The sequence below is a fragment of the Lathamus discolor genome, chromosome 4 (assembly GCF_037157495.1).
Source record: "Lathamus discolor isolate bLatDis1 chromosome 4, bLatDis1.hap1, whole genome shotgun sequence".
In the NCBI taxonomy this organism is placed as follows: Eukaryota; Metazoa; Chordata; class Aves; order Psittaciformes; family Psittacidae; genus Lathamus; species Lathamus discolor.
Genome location: NC_088887.1, coordinates 72,249,628 through 72,265,123, shown reverse-complemented (window position 1 = coordinate 72,265,123; position 15,496 = coordinate 72,249,628). Strand labels below are relative to the sequence as shown.

At 37.6% G+C, this 15,496-nt stretch overlaps 1 protein-coding gene across 9 annotated transcripts in view; it reads left to right on the top strand.

The window, feature by feature from the left end:
* The window catches only part of PCCA (propionyl-CoA carboxylase subunit alpha), a 276,456-nt gene that overhangs the window by 117,674 nt on the left and 143,286 nt on the right, over positions 1 to 15,496 (top strand). For all 9 annotated transcript variants that reach the window (XR_010612328.1, XM_065677991.1, XM_065677989.1 and 6 more), the window contains 2 exons: positions 4,150 to 4,218; positions 5,743 to 5,818. Coding sequence is in view for 8 of the 9 variants with exons in the window: in XM_065677991.1 (XP_065534063.1) it covers positions 4,150 to 4,218; positions 5,743 to 5,818 (145 nt within the window). In the remaining variant the exon portion in view is untranslated. The remainder of the gene's footprint in view (positions 1 to 4,149; positions 4,219 to 5,742; positions 5,819 to 15,496) is intronic.

The following is a 15,496-nucleotide window of genomic DNA, read 5'->3' as shown; positions in this document are numbered from 1 at the left end:
ACTTTCAGCTTAAGTTTTTCAGACACATGATCTGAAAGTACAGTGAAATGTTGTGTCAGCTCTTTAAGCACAGAGAACTGGGGACACCAGTGAGAGACTGCCAGTGCTTTCTGTTTAGCTTTGTGGACTTTAAGAGGAAATTTGTTACAGTGATTATTACACGTTTCAGGATACAGCCCGACTATATGGAAAAGTTGTTTAACAAACCGTGTTTTCTGCTATGTGTAAAGAACAAGGACACTGCCTTTCTGTAAAACCAAAGTAGTCTTAAGTCATAAGTGCACATATACATGACACTATGTCAGTTAGTGGAATGATGAGGCTGTACCATCTGTGAATACGATTATTCAATCTGATTGCTTGCAGGGAAAATAGTGAAAGATTACAGGAGGGATCTCAAATGTGGAGATGTTACTGGATATATGATTTATTTCGCTTCTTAAATTGTTTTTGCCCGTGTACTTTCCGAAGGGACCTGACCCTTCCTGGTCTTTAAGGCTTCATGCTGTGTTCAAAGCCTGAAAGCAGAAAAAAATTTGTGAAGATCTAAAAGGCATTATATGATCTTAAAGAGGAGATGAGGGAAAAAGGTATCATTGGATGTATCTAAACTTTTTTTTTTAATGAAACAAAGAGTGTATTTAATAAGAATTTATAATGAATACTCCAGTGGTTGTTAGAAGTTTTCACCATGTTGTAATAGCTAACAGGATGTCAAACATTTTGCCCTTGCAAGTTTTTGCAATTTGCAATTTTCCAAACGTGAGACCTGTTGAAAGTACAAGTGATAATGGACAAACTATACCCCCTACAGTCTTTGTCCCACCAAATCTTTCTTCAATTAATGCTGCAGCAGGAGTTTTATGTAATAACATTTGCGCTTGTGAGCCATCCATAGAAAGAAAAAACAATTAAAATGCTTTAAATGTTCTGCTTACTGCTGTTATTTGCTTGTGTGAATGTTGCATGTCAGCTAAATGGACCACGGAATAGATAAAGTGATTGGGTGCAGGAGAGTGCACACTAAGCTTTGTCTATCATTATTGCTGGGAGCAATCAAATTGATGCCAGCAGGACAGTAGATGCGTTGACAGCTGTAATTATGTATCTCCATGGTGATCACTTTTGGCCTGTCATGGAGGCCCATGAGTCCCCTCCCTTGCAAGCATTTAATCAGATTGGGCTGTCACTTGTCAGGTAGACGGGGTGGGCTGGGAGTTGTGCTTAGGGGGAGAGGTGAATTGAAAATGAAGGGTGGGAGATGCCTGATTGCTTCACGTGGCCCATCGTGGTACCAAAGAAGGAAATTTTAATTACACTGGAGGCTTCAGAGCAATGGTTTGAGGAGCTCATATGGAGTGTCTAGGCTGTTCTCTTTCTGTATACTTCTGTTGTCCTATTAAAAATAGAACAGCTATTTTTATGTAGACACTCATGATTTGGTGTCTTAATACATGTTTTCTGCCACTGTGAAACTAATTTCTCTCCTGAGAATGTCGTGCCGCTAAGAACAAAATTAGTACGACGAGGAAAGTTCAGCGTTACAGGCCCATTGTGCCGTAGTCTTTGTTTTATGCATTTTAGATTTTAGAGATGTCAACTAGTTGGCTTAAAAAACTGTAGTGGAGAATTGTGTGTCACAGTGGTTTCAGCTTACAAGCAGTGTATTGCCCAATGCATTTTCAATTTATTTCCTCTGTGTCTCAAGTTAGGTAGTTAGTCTACCTGTGCCTGTTTGTCAGCTGCTCAAGCTGGTGGAACTGGTGTGCATGGCTATGTGAGGAGTTTTTTTCTTAGCCACAGATGGGAATATCCTGGCTATATTTTTGTCATGTAGTCTGTAATTTCCTTAGAACATGGTACTTGTAAATACCTATTTTTTTTTCATCTTTGATAGTGAAGTTTAAGATGGGTGGCCACAAAACCCTGTATTGTGATAGTGAGCATTCATGTTCAGTGCTCTTACACAACACAGCAAATGTACTGCCATATCTGAAGAGCTCCATCATTGCTCCTTGCCAGGACGATCTGCAGTCTGGACTTCTAATGACTTACCAGAAAGAGAAAACTTACACTCTGATACAGCAAAGTATTGAGAAAGACTAGAATCTGTATTTGTTGGCAAGTGGAGTTCGATGCACTAGCAGTTTGTTGCAGGACTGTGACATAGATTGTGCTTTTTTTTGTTCTTAAGCTTTTTTATTTTTCAGTTTAGTGTTGTCCTGGTGTCATAATACGTAATGGTAGTTACAATAGCAGTAAAAGTGCTGTAAGACCAATGAGCTGTAAGGCCCAGTAGGGTCTTGAACCCTTGCTTTCTTTGGTATTTTAAATACTGAGTAAAAGAAAGGAAATAAGTCATGTTATAGTGAGTATCTGTCTGTTGAATTAGGGTTTCTTTTTTATACTTATACTTTATACAGAGGCAGATATCCTTGGAAGAAGAATGGTTTAGCAGTTATAAGAAAGAGAGCTGCGAAAGATGCTGCATGTTTTTTCTGTAATCGTGTGTCTGAACTACCTTTTTATCAGTAGCTAATGTTAAATGTAACTGATAAGAGTAGTGGGGGGCCTCGTTAAGCATAGGTAAAGCGCATTCAGATAAAATGTGATAAAAATGCTAAAGAATGGCTACTGTCTTTATATATGAGTAAATATGGTGTGCAGATAAATGTAAACATGTAATAAATATGCAAATATATAAAAATACAAATATATGAATAAGTATTTTTTTTAATGAAAAGAATATAATGTCATAAAAACTAGTCAGACAGTGTTTCTTTCTGAAGAAAGTGAGCACACCTGCTAGGGTATCTTTTTATGTCATTTAGATAATAAAGTCATCATCATGCCCTCATGTGGATTCTGTAGACAAGAGGTTCTACATGTGGTCCCTTGATAATTGCCTAAATTAAAATATTAAAGGCCTAACAGCCGTTGCTTTGACCTTTTTCTGCCTTGCTGCAGACAGATGAGCTGCTGTTTATTACAAAGGTTCCTTCCCACAGGTGAAGATTTAAGTGAGATTCCAGTACCCTCTTTCCCACCTCCTTTACAATGCGGTATATCAGAACCCTGCTGCTTCAACAGCTTTGATTAGAGCCCTCCATCCTTATGATCCCCAGAATGCGTTTATCATTCTCCAGATATTTTGATTAGTTTTTAAAAAATATTTCAGATTCCAGTGCTTAAAAGCAGCAATTTAATAAATATTTATCCCCCTGAAGTTGCTCATTTGAAAAGTTTTATATGGCTAACCTCATTGCTACAGTGATGAAATCAAACTGAGAGATGAAAACAAGAATCAGCAATATACTAGCTAACTTGTTGGCTGGTTAACAGCAATCAGCCTCTTCAAAAGAAATTTTTGAACCTGTGTTATTTTTTTCCATGAATATTGCAGAATCAGAGCTTTAATTGGGGCTGTGTCCTTACAAAGCAAAGCCATGGGAAAAGCTGTGTAAACATTAAAGCCTCAGGGGAACAGCAGCATTAGAAAAAAAATGTTTTACAGTTGAGAGGGTGAGGCAGAGAAGGAAAGTGTTACAGACATGAAAACCACAGGATCAGTATTCCTATGGAGCTGATAAGCAGAGCTCCAAAGTTCCTGCTGAATGCTCCCTACTTGTATTTCTATTGGAGCTCTTGGAAGGGCTGTAGCAGAGCATGGGGGATGTGATTACATATAGACACAGAAAGGACGTGATTATAAGGGGCATCCTTCATGGCAGGTGTCAGTCAGAAAAATAATTGCAATTGTATTTTATCACAGGGATTGAATTGGAATTGGATATGTTCGGAGTTGAAGTTCAGAGTGTGTAACACAACCTAAATTGTTAGATCAGATTTAATCTGTTTACTGTACATTCTGGGAGAACAAAAGAGAATTTTGACTATCAAGTACAGATTGCGGTTGTGTTTCTTTTAAAGGAGAGGGTAACTTGCAAGTATTTTTCCTGGTGGAGGAAAAAGCTCCCCTTCCCCCTCCAAGCTTCTGTGAAAACAAATAATTATTCTAGCTCTTCAAGGGGAAAAGACGTGTGTGATAAGCTTCATGGGTGTTATGTTTTAAGCCTGCCGGGTAGATTTGATTCTTGTGTTGAAATGATTTTTTTCCAATATATAATTAATTTTCCTTATTTTTTGAAGGTACGTGTTGACAGTGGCGTACAACAAGGAAGCGATATTAGCATTTTTTATGATCCTATGATCTCAAAAGTGAGTTGATTATTTTTCAATACTCTACAGGTATGAAACACTAATTTTATAAATGGATCTTTTAAATGAGGGAGAGTATATTAAAGGATTGGTAAATCAGCATTTTAAAGGTGCTAGGGATAACATGCCTCAAGGGAATATGGAATAAGTGAAGGAAGGTTGGGACTAGAAGAAATCTAGTGTCAGTTCTCAACATTTTTTTTCTTTTAAATAATCTTTTGACACTGTAACTATCTGTCTTGCCGTTTCTGATTATTGAAAAGATTCTGATTTAGACAGAAGCTATTACTCTCAGGCTTAGGTGCTGCCCATCTCTCTTTTTTTAATGTAACCTAGCCAGAACTAAAATTTCATTCATTCTGGCTTCCAAAAGTGTTGGGTAATCCCAAGCATAAATTTAGGCTGGGCATAGAATCAATTGAGAGCAGCCCTGAGGAGAAGGACTTGGGGCTGTTTGCTGGAGGAGAAGTTCAGCATGACCTGGATATGTGTGCTTGCCACCCAGAAAGCCAACTGTGTTCTGGGCTGCATCAGGAGCCATGACCAGCAGGTTGATGGAGGGGATTCTTCCTCTTTACTCCACTCTCATGAGACCCCACCTGCAGTGCTGTGTTTGGCTCTGGGGCCCTCAGCACAAGAGGAACATGGACCTGTTGGAGTGAGTGCAGAGGAGGGCCATGAAGATGATCAGAGGGTTGGATCATCTCTGCTATGGAGGCCAGCTGAGAGAGCTAGGGCTGTTCAGTCTGGAGAAGAGAAGGCTCTGGGGAGACCATCTAGCAGCCTTCCAGTACCTAAAGGGAGGCCTACAAGAAATCTGGAGAGGGACTTTTTACAAGGGCAAGTAGTGATAGCACAGCGGGGAAGCTGGAAGGGGGTAGATTTAGATTAGCTAGTTGGAAGAAATTGTCCAGAGAAGTTGTGGATGTGCCATCCTTGGCAGTATTCAAGGCCAGGCTGGATGGGGCTTTGACTACCCTCATCTGGTGTAAAGCATCCCTACTCGTGGCAGTGGGGTTAGAAATGGATGATCTTTAAAGTCCCTTCCAATCCAACTGATTCTATAATTCTGTGAAAAAGAAGCAGTGAAAGAAATGGCTGATGTCTATTAGTATTAGTTATTATTAATCAGTAACATACTGGTAAAATCAAGATATGACATAGAGTTCAGTTGTCAATATTCACACTTAGAAGTTGGCTGGTCACTATGAGTGAGGAGAATCAACTAGATATTGAACCTCTGCTCTAATTTTCTGTGTGCCTAAAGATGAAGAGAGCTTGTTTAAATGCTCGTAAGTTTTATGAAGGAAAAGTGATTTGCTTTCTTTCATTGAATGGGTTAAGAGATCTTACTTTTTTTTCTTGATATTTTAGAGTGCCTCTGAAACACAGATACAGTAATATGCAAGAAATGTTTTTGTGACTGCAAGTTCTGCAAACCATTTTTATTTTAAATGCTATTCAAAATCTAGAGACAAACTGTCTCATTTCTGTGTAAATTAAATACTTTTTTCCCTTTTTTAGCTGATTACCTATGGCTCTAATAGAGCTGAAGCATTGAAAAGAATGGAAGAGGCTTTGGACAATTACGTAATTCGAGGTAACTATAGAAATTTGGGTTCCTAGTGTGATAGGCTGCCATCTATTTCAAGAAAACAGCTTGAAAATGTAGTAATTAGCAAATTGAGTAAAGTTCCCGCTTCTTAAGTGCAAATTAAACCAGGAAAAGCTTGTGTTAATTAAGCCGAGAAGATACATCAAATCTAAAGAGACTTTTTTTTCTCTCTATCATTTTTACTTGAATATTATGAGATAAATATTTTAATTATTTCCTTAAACTCATAACGGGTTTTCACAGAATGGTAGCATTCATTTATGATGTTGTAGAGGGAAAAAAAGGCCACTGCATTGTAAGGAATTTACAATTCTAAAAATAATTGCCATTTTATAGCAGTTTAATACATTGATAGTGGACAAATAATATCACAATGCATATTTTGGTTATACAGAGGTATTTAAAAGATGTGGTGCTTATGCTTTTATGGTGACATAGTTTATGGGTGGACTTGATGCTTTTAGATTAATGGTTAGATTTGATGATCTTAAAGGTCTTTTCCAACCTAAACAATTCCCATTATGTATGTATATTTTTCTTACTTTCAAGGTAACTGTTTAGGTTCAGGCAAATTCAGACGCAGGCTGATGATCAGAATGTCATTCAGCTCTTGCTGACTGACTGCCTAGGAAAAGCAGCTGTTCTTCCAGCCTTTCCAAGCAGCAAGGGTGAATCAGCTGTGACCATTTTAACTTCTTTTAAGTTTTAGAGAGGGAAGTCATGGCTTGTGTGGGTGAAATCTTTAGATCATCCTCTGTGTGTTGTGGAAAAGAGGAAGAACAACTCTGGATAGGAGAGGGAAAACCTGGATTTCTTAATTCTTTTCATGGAGGTGATTAGAGAAAGGAACTGTAATGTAGGAAAAATCTTTATCTTACCTCTTTACTCTGTGGGTGTTTTGAGGAGTTACTGTTTTCCTTACTAGTTAGTATACTTGAAGAACCAGGGTAGGTGGGAATGCAACTGTTGGAGGATTTGCTTTGTTCTTTGTTTTGTTTGCTGGACAGGTTGTTCCATGGTCTCAGATGGGAGAAAGACTTGGAACACTTACTTAATTCCTCCCTTGAATGGATGGGAGAAGGGGCAGGAGAGACATCATATAGTAGACAATCATATGAGTGTTTCCGTAAAACTTGGTTTGGCTTTAGTGATGTTTGCTGAATTCTACAGATGCTGTGTCAGACTTGAAAGATTTGTTTAGGGGAAAATGAGCATCCCTCTACCACAGTGTAGCTAGATAGGTGGTAGGGTTAGCCACTGTAAATAACTTGCCAACTCTGAAGTGGATGCATACTGGTGCGACTCAAGCCACTAGACTACTGCAGTACAATGCGCTGATATAAACCCCTGCTGTATAACAGCAGAGTAAATTTATATGAGAGAAATTTATATTGCTATAGCTAGACTGATGTGATGTAGGATTTGTTGGGGATTTTATTGTTGTTCTTTTTAATGGAGACAGTCTCTGGACTCAAAATGATGCTGGAAGGATTGTGTTTAATGAGAACACTGGAATTACGTGTGCAGCGTCATCTGTCATTTTGCGTGCTATAGTACGAGATGGAATCTGATCATTTGTTCTTAGGTGTTTTACACAGATGTGTATGGATCTAATAACAGTTAAACAGATCCATAAATGCCTACCAGGTATATAACACCTCACATCTGAAACCTAGTGATTTGCAGTCTTGATTTTTTTACAGTTTTTTATTAGTTTGCATGTATGCATTTTAGTGTTTATACCTGGTACGTCTGTAGTACGTCTACCTGTTAAAAAGCTCTCCATCTATGAAAAGCATTAAAAAAGGTAAACATATGAACTACAGGAAGAAATATTTTTTTTTTAAAAAGTATTTCAGAGGTCAGTTTTTAATTTACCACAGGTTTCAAAAGTAGATGAATTTCCAGAACATATTTTTAGTTGTGGTTGCCAGTGGTTTCCATTTGAAAAGGGACAGGATTTTTTGTTTGGTTTTATACAGCTCGTAGTTTCTTCTCAGGGTTTATTTCAAATGGAACATCCATGGATACTGAAGTATCCCTTCTTTTGCCTAGTGTGAGCAATACTTGATAGGGTTTTTTGTAGAAACTGTTCTATCTATAATGTTCCGAACTGCATTGATACATGTAAAACTTCTCCTTGTTCAGAGGAATTGTCTGTAATAAGTCCAAGTAAGCTTAACAGGTGATGAAGAAGTGATATATTGGTATCTAAATGAACAAAAATAATAAAACATCAGGAAAATCAAAGAAATCTAATGCGGTTTCTTCGTAAAACAATTGTGTGTATTTGCTTTACAATGTTAGGCACTATGTAAAACAGTAAAACCACCTTGACCTTATGTGAAAGTGCATCACATGAAGTCATCTCTGTAACTGAATTATCATTAGTAAAAGATACAGAATAGTTTTTATCTAGTTTTGCAGTTACTTGTTTTTATATTTGAATAGTGAACCTGTACATAACTATTTAGAGATCACCATAGTGTTCCTGCACAGTGTGCTCCATATTCCTATTTCTGAACATCATTGTCGTCCACCCCCCAGTTTCCACGGAAGCAGCTTTTTTACGTTTGATTTGTGGTTTAGAGACAGCGTGTTTTCCCCTGTAAAGAACAAGTCTCTTCTGTGTTGCAGAGCATTTTAGCTAAGCAGTACCAGTTGAATTCAGTGTGAATTGTACTGACAATACACACTGTGAGAATTTAGATTTACATTGCCAAGAATTGCAGAATTCTGTTTACAGAAATGCTCCTTCACTCACATAGGGTGGGAATGGGATGGGGTGACTGGGTAACAGGTCAAGGACCATCTAATGGGTAGCTTAGGGACTGCTAATGGAAGATGGAGTCTTTCCCATCACTTCTGTGTCACCAGTTCAAAGCAGGCAAAAGTTGGTAAGGACTTTTAGTCACTAATATTTTGATGGTTGCTTGCTGACCTGCGTGAAATCAGTGGTCTTTATCCAGTTCCTAGAAGACAAATGTCCTCTTGGAACAAATGCCAGCATATAATGTCATTCATGGCAGTCCCAGCGGAGAATCCAGGGACTGAAGAGGCTCATGGACCCTCCAGGAGGTGGGTCATCCAGGCTGGGTTGAGGCACGCTGACAGCATGAAGTGCAAGGACTTACTCTGCTGCTCCTTGTCTACTGGCTGTATGAGCTGACATTAGATTTCTGCTGCTGTGCCTTTAGGATATCCAAGTGCTACCCCATACCCTTTCAGCTCCATTCCGCTTACAGGGAATGTCCTTAGACTACTGTCTATTGAGTTGTTTTATAGGACCGGATAGTACCTAGCCTTGAATCCGTGATTCAGCTGTCCCTGCCAATTAAATCTGCCTGACAACATCACAAAGGAAACTAAATTAATTACATTAAAAAAAACCCCAAACCTGATATTTGCAAGGAAAGCAGACTTATGCGAAATTAAAGTAAATAATATTTTAGGCAATCAATACTGCATCTTACAGTGCCTGTAGTAGCAGTAACTTAATTATAAATGCTGGGTAAATCCAGTTGTGATATTTACATCAGTGCTATGCTCTGGAAATACATATTGCCTTAATCCCTTATTACAGTTTGGGCTGATGACAACTTGCACACGCTTGATATAAGAAATTCTACAATCTGTTCATTGGTAGATGCCAACAATGTGACTAACTGAAGACACATTCATTGTGGTCATGGGAATGAAATCTGCATCTTATTTCCTGTGTAGTATCTCCACTGTTATTAATGGGAGCAGATGAAAGTCTAGGATAGTGCTTCTTTGAGTGGTGGATTGGATTAAATGATCTCTTGAGGTCCTTCACAGTCTAAACTATTCTGATAGGAACTGGCTCCTTCATTGAGAACTGATCTGAATTAAAAATCTCAGATGAGACTTCTGAATGAGGAAAAATCTAGTTAGGTAACATTTGTATGCATGGGTCTTCCAGTGTAGTTTAAGGATGATTAATGTTCAGGATCTAACCTAGATTTGTCTAAGCAGATACACGTTTAGTTTTATCCCATGGTTACTGGAGAATTTGTGAATACTGAAAAGTTCAAGACTTTGGTCAAGCATAGAGGCACTGTTACTCATTGGGATGAGGCATGAATTATGTCCTGTGAGCATGCACTGTTGTCCGTAGTTCATTTTGCTTTTGTTTTATGCCACTTTTCTTCAGAAACTTAAAGTTTTGGGTTTTCTGTTTAGTTTGAACAACAGAAATAAGATATTGAAAGAACACCTTTCAGTTTGTCTACTTCATGTGTAAACATGACGTGGTGTGATTTCGTTTTTCTCAGTTTCTCCAAGATTTTAGCATGTATTTGTAATCTAATTTGTGCTGCTGGATTAATCTGTTCATTTAAAGGCATGTATAAAACCTAATGTGAAGTTCTGGAAAGATATGTATGAAAATATTTATGCAGCAAGTAGGACTTAGTTCACCAGAGGTCTGGTTGGGCAGATAGCTCATATCCTTGAGTGCAAAGATTCCTGTAATGTTTCCTTTGACCTCTGCTTTTTATCTTCCCTACTAATTCAGATATAAAGCAGTAACATGAAATTAACAGTCTTTGTGTAAAGTCATCTGTGCTCTGTTGAGATCCCACTTGCTGTGGGGAGAGAGGAATGTAGTAGACTATTTGGGAGAAAGAAGAGCGGGAATAGACGCATCTGAGGAAAGAGGAAGCAGCAGATAGAGCAAGAAGGAGCAGAAATGAGGTGGAAAGGAGGGAGCTACCAACTGTTGTGGTGAGAATCTTCCAGCATGAGGTAAAAAAGCAAGCATGGAATAGAAAACAGAAAAGTGATGAATAACTGGTGAATGTTTGAGGGAAAAGGGAATATAGAAATTAACAATATGAATGGAGACCTGTCAGAAGAGTGGCAGCAGAACCTGTTGTCATGAGTTTTTGCAACTGTAAACAGAGTAATTGAGAGAAAAAACACTGCTGTGCTTAGTGTTGTGGAGAAGGCCTTGGCTTACCAAGAGAAAGCACCCAACAACAAACACCACCCCCCCTTCAATTTTAGTGCTGTATCATATATTTCAAAGAAATTAATTTTCAGGTATGAAGGTTTTCACAAGAAACTTCAATTAAGTCCCAAATTACGGAATGATTTTGTCTTTTATGTATTAATTTAGAAGATAATTCTCAGTGGCAGTGATACTTGTATTACATTCCCCTGTGTACTGATCCCATGCAGGTATGCAAGTGCACTCACTGATACTGTGAACAAAACAGTCTTTGTGTATAAGCCAGTTTTCCTGCAAAGCCAGCATATAGTATCTGTTTGTTCTTAAAAAAAGGCATGAAGCAGGCCTCGTTTTCCTGGTTGTGCTTTAAAAAAGTGCTGCAACAGGTCGTACAAGGGAACTGTGGATTCTCCCTTTTGTGTTGCAGAAGTAACAGGGACTGGGAGTTGTGTGACTCTTTGTGTTCTCTGACTCTTTGCAACAGGGACCAGCAGTTTCCCAAGTCTGTCAGTGTGGAAACCGACATTGGAGAAGGGAAGGCAACAAACTTGGTTCAAAACCACTAGAAGGGACCATTGCAGGATGCTTCGTAACACTGGCTTGGAGCACAGATGCTGGCATGAGGGAGGAATCTCTTCCTGTTTCTCCTCTTTTTTACTTAAGCGAGTCACAGGGCAGGGAGTGGGAATGACAGCTTGTCAGTGGAACATTATGGTGTATAGTTCAGAAAGGGTTGTAGACTACTACGCTGTGGAGGGGAAAGAGGGAAGGGCAATTGAAGATCAGGTAAAAGATGAAGGCAATGTTATTGGTGCAGGAGAGGGGAAATAAGGTACGTTTTTATTATTTTTTTTTGTCAGAGGAGTGGTTTTTTTTAATTTATTTTTTAAGTAAGGGAGTTGTGGCAGTTGAGGAGACGTTGAAAGACAAGTGCTGTTATTTCTAGTTATGCACCTTAGATATAATGTTGTCCTGGTGTTCTGTTCCCCTTTAGAGTAAAGGGGTAGCTGAGGAGAGGGTAATGGCAGGATGGCCATCCGTTCTCTTTCAGTTGTTCTTGACAAAGCCTGTTTAACTTCTGCTTCCAATTATTCTAATGATTCACACATTCTTATGTGTTTGAATAATGGACTGCTTAATCTTATTGAGAGGTTCAGAAGTATATGCAATACAAAATGTAGTTTCAGTTTGAATTAGTGACTTTTTCAGTAGGATGCTACCATATATTATCTGTTTCACCACACACATTTCTCTTTCCCACTTTATTCTGCTCTATGAGTTCTGTAAGCTCCAGACTTAAATATCTAAAAGAATTAATGTTTTAATTGAAATACACGTTCAGCTCTGAGGGTCAGTGGTGTACTGATCCCTTTGGAATTTTATGTGTATGTTTGTGTGTTAAAATCACAAAGCTAAAAAAGCCTTTTTTCTTGTTTTGGGGATGGGACTTTGTATGCAGATAGCCTGTTCTGAAAGGAACTGAAGCAAAACACAGGCTTTGAAAGACAAACAGTTGAATGTTGAGGGCTTTAGGGAGTATTCTGACAACTTTTGGAATTGTAAACATAGATGCTAGCTGGATAGTAATCATGGACCTTGAAAAGTTCGTGTGTTAAAAGTGATGGTTTTATGGTTTGTGCAAATCTATGATGTTATGGTTTTAAGTGGGGAGTTAACATAATCAGTGTCTCATAATGCTCAGTGCAGAGCTCAGTTAATATTTTTATGTTTTTGGTTAGATGGGATGCCTCCTAAACTTCATAACATTTATTCTTATTCAGCATTTAAATTGATTGGTGATAATTTAGCTTTGCTGTTTTTTTAAGAAGAGAAGCCTCTAGTACTGTACTCTATGTGTTGTTTTTGCAATCAGTAAGCATGCAGATAAAGTTCTTTCTGTTCCACTTAGCACAATTTGAAATTATCAGCAACTTAAGTCTATTCAGCTGCTTATCTACAGAGAGGCATGTAGGACTCCAATTAAGTTTACATGGATAAATGCATATTTGTGTTTGCAGATGTCAAGATGACAGAAGCTTAATACTGTAAAAAGGCTAATCAACACTGAATATGTTTAGTGTCAGTAAGTATCTGTAGTGAAAATATTGCCTATGGTTTTATGCCTTAGCATTCCAAGTTCTGATTTTTAGTGAGTAAAAATGTGGTGTGGTATCCTGTTCACAAAACCTGCAATAAACTTTTGTTTTATATAAGCTTAATTTCATTGTCTTTTTTTTCTTTGTGTTTTCTTGGGAAGACAGGATAGGAATTAGGCTGCAGTTTGTAAGTTTATGAGAGAGCTGATATATTTAACAAGGTTTTAAGGCAGATCTAATCCAGAGAATAAGGAAGGGAAGGAGGCAAGATAGAGGCAGGCAGTATGGGAAGTACTTTATTTTTACTTTATGTAATTTATTTTAGTGGTTACTGATCAATGCTGATGAAAAAAGTGATTATTGAATGTGCTTATATATTCATTAGGCAATAAACACACAATTTAACTGGAAAATTAATTAAACCTCGGGAATACATGTTCGTTATATATAAAACATACAAATATATAAATTTTTCCATTTCATTAGATATTCAGAAGTTAAATGCTAATCTGCTATTAAAAATATATACTGGAAAATAGTGTGTGAAAATTGAAATCTAAGAAGAATGTCTTAAATTTACCTTCTACTGATGTAATATTATATGAAAAATATAGCCAAGTGAAATGAAAAAAAGAGTACAAGACACATTGATTATCATTTTCTATTATCCTTTGACTTAGAGGAAAGAAGAATATAACTGTAACTGCAGTTCTGCATCAGTCTTAACAGTGTAAAAAAAATGGTGCTGAAGTGAAATTTTGTTTTCTAGAGGGGAAATAAATTGATATCGTTTAGGATTTTGTTTGTTTGTTGGAAATGTCATGGATGGTCAGGTTAACAAATGTGATTTTGTTCCTGGCAGGCTGCAGACCTGATCAAGAAAAAGAAAAATTCCCCGAAAACCACTGCAACATAAATACAATATACTTCAGTTTAGTGTCTAACTTTGCATGAAATAAGCACTGCCTGTTAGCCTCTGTTTGATCCTGTGAGAGTGCAGGGCTAATGTCTGGCCACTGTTTTGGAAGCAGCAGGTAGTCAGGAGCAAGCTGCTCTAGGGGTCCATATTTCTGTAGCCTCGCAGTTACTCACACACAGATGGAGACCTTATGAACTTTGACAGAGGTCACGCTAAATTGCAAATCTAAAACTTCTAGACTTCTGAAGGATTACACTGGTACTTTTTTTCTTTTAAAGCCACATGATTTGGAACATCACTAAAGGTATCAGCTCAGTTTTGAGAAGTACATCAACCACACAGTCATGGCTCAAGTAAGGCTCATGGGGACTGATAAAGATATCCTTTCATGGCTATTTTAAAAGGAAACTTGTGTATTAAATTTTTAATTTGCATATGTAAAATACATATGTTATATTGCTTCCCAGACACGTAGGCTTGTCTGCTCTATTGAACTTGTTAAAGGAATTCTTGAGCTTAAAACATTGCCAAAGCCTCTGATTTTTCTGATGCAGGAGTTAGAAATAATTAAGACACTCATAGTATTTTTTTGATTTCAGGTCTTTTGGGGCAGTCAGTTGAGACACCAAGCTCTGTCATCTGTCATCAGCCATCATCTCACCAGGGATCTTATAGCAGTTTAGGAAAGAAAAACATGAGATGATCTGGTTACACACTGTAGTGTGTTTAAATCCTGAATTCAAAGTTGGGGAGCACTGAGGGACTCCTCTTTGTCTTCTTATTATAGTCCTGAAGCTATACTTAATAGATTAAAATCTATTCAAATAGATTCAAATTACTATTCAAATGGGAAATTTTGGGGTGATTTTGTAGCAGCAAAAGAAAGACTTCATTTTTTCCAAGTTTTAGTCATTTAGCATAAGATTTTTTAGAAATGTTTTGTTTAGTGCAGATGCAATATGAGTTTCATTCAGTGTTTATGAAATCAGGGTCCCTGAATGACTAGGTCACAGGCAGCAAGGAGGCTGATCCTCTTTTAATCAAATGGTCAGATTTTTATCTTGTCATTATTGATCTGGTTGTGTAATGTGCTACTTAATGGCTCATGAACTAGTCTTTAAAGCTATGACTTCATGATTCAATGAGGCTGAGTCTGACTCTGTGTTCTGAAAGTGGTTTCCGTGACGGCCACACAGAGAGCTTGAAAATTCACACCAGCAGCATACCGTAGGGGAAAAAAGCTTTGAAACTGTGTTTGAACTGGTCTGCATATAAAATAACAAGAATGCTACTCATGCTTCTAAACTGGAAAAACACAAAGGGAAAAGGAGTGCAAAAGAATCTCCTTCTGTAGCTACAGCAATTTGCAGTCACCATACTGCTGCTGTCTTTGCTTTGGTGAGATCTCAATAGGAGGAAAAGTCCAAATAGCTTAATTTATAGTTGAGAGACCTGAGTTTACAATGTATTCTAACTCACGTTATTTTAAACTAGAGCTATTGGAGAAAAATGTGAAAATAACTGAATTATGCCATCACTGTTTTAAATCACAATGACTTGTAAGTAAACATATCTGAATTTAGAATCTTGTGCTTTTAAAGGAGCTACAGATAATTAGACAAATTTTTACAACATAAACTAGTTTGTGATTTGCTCTGCATTGGTATTCACCTAAC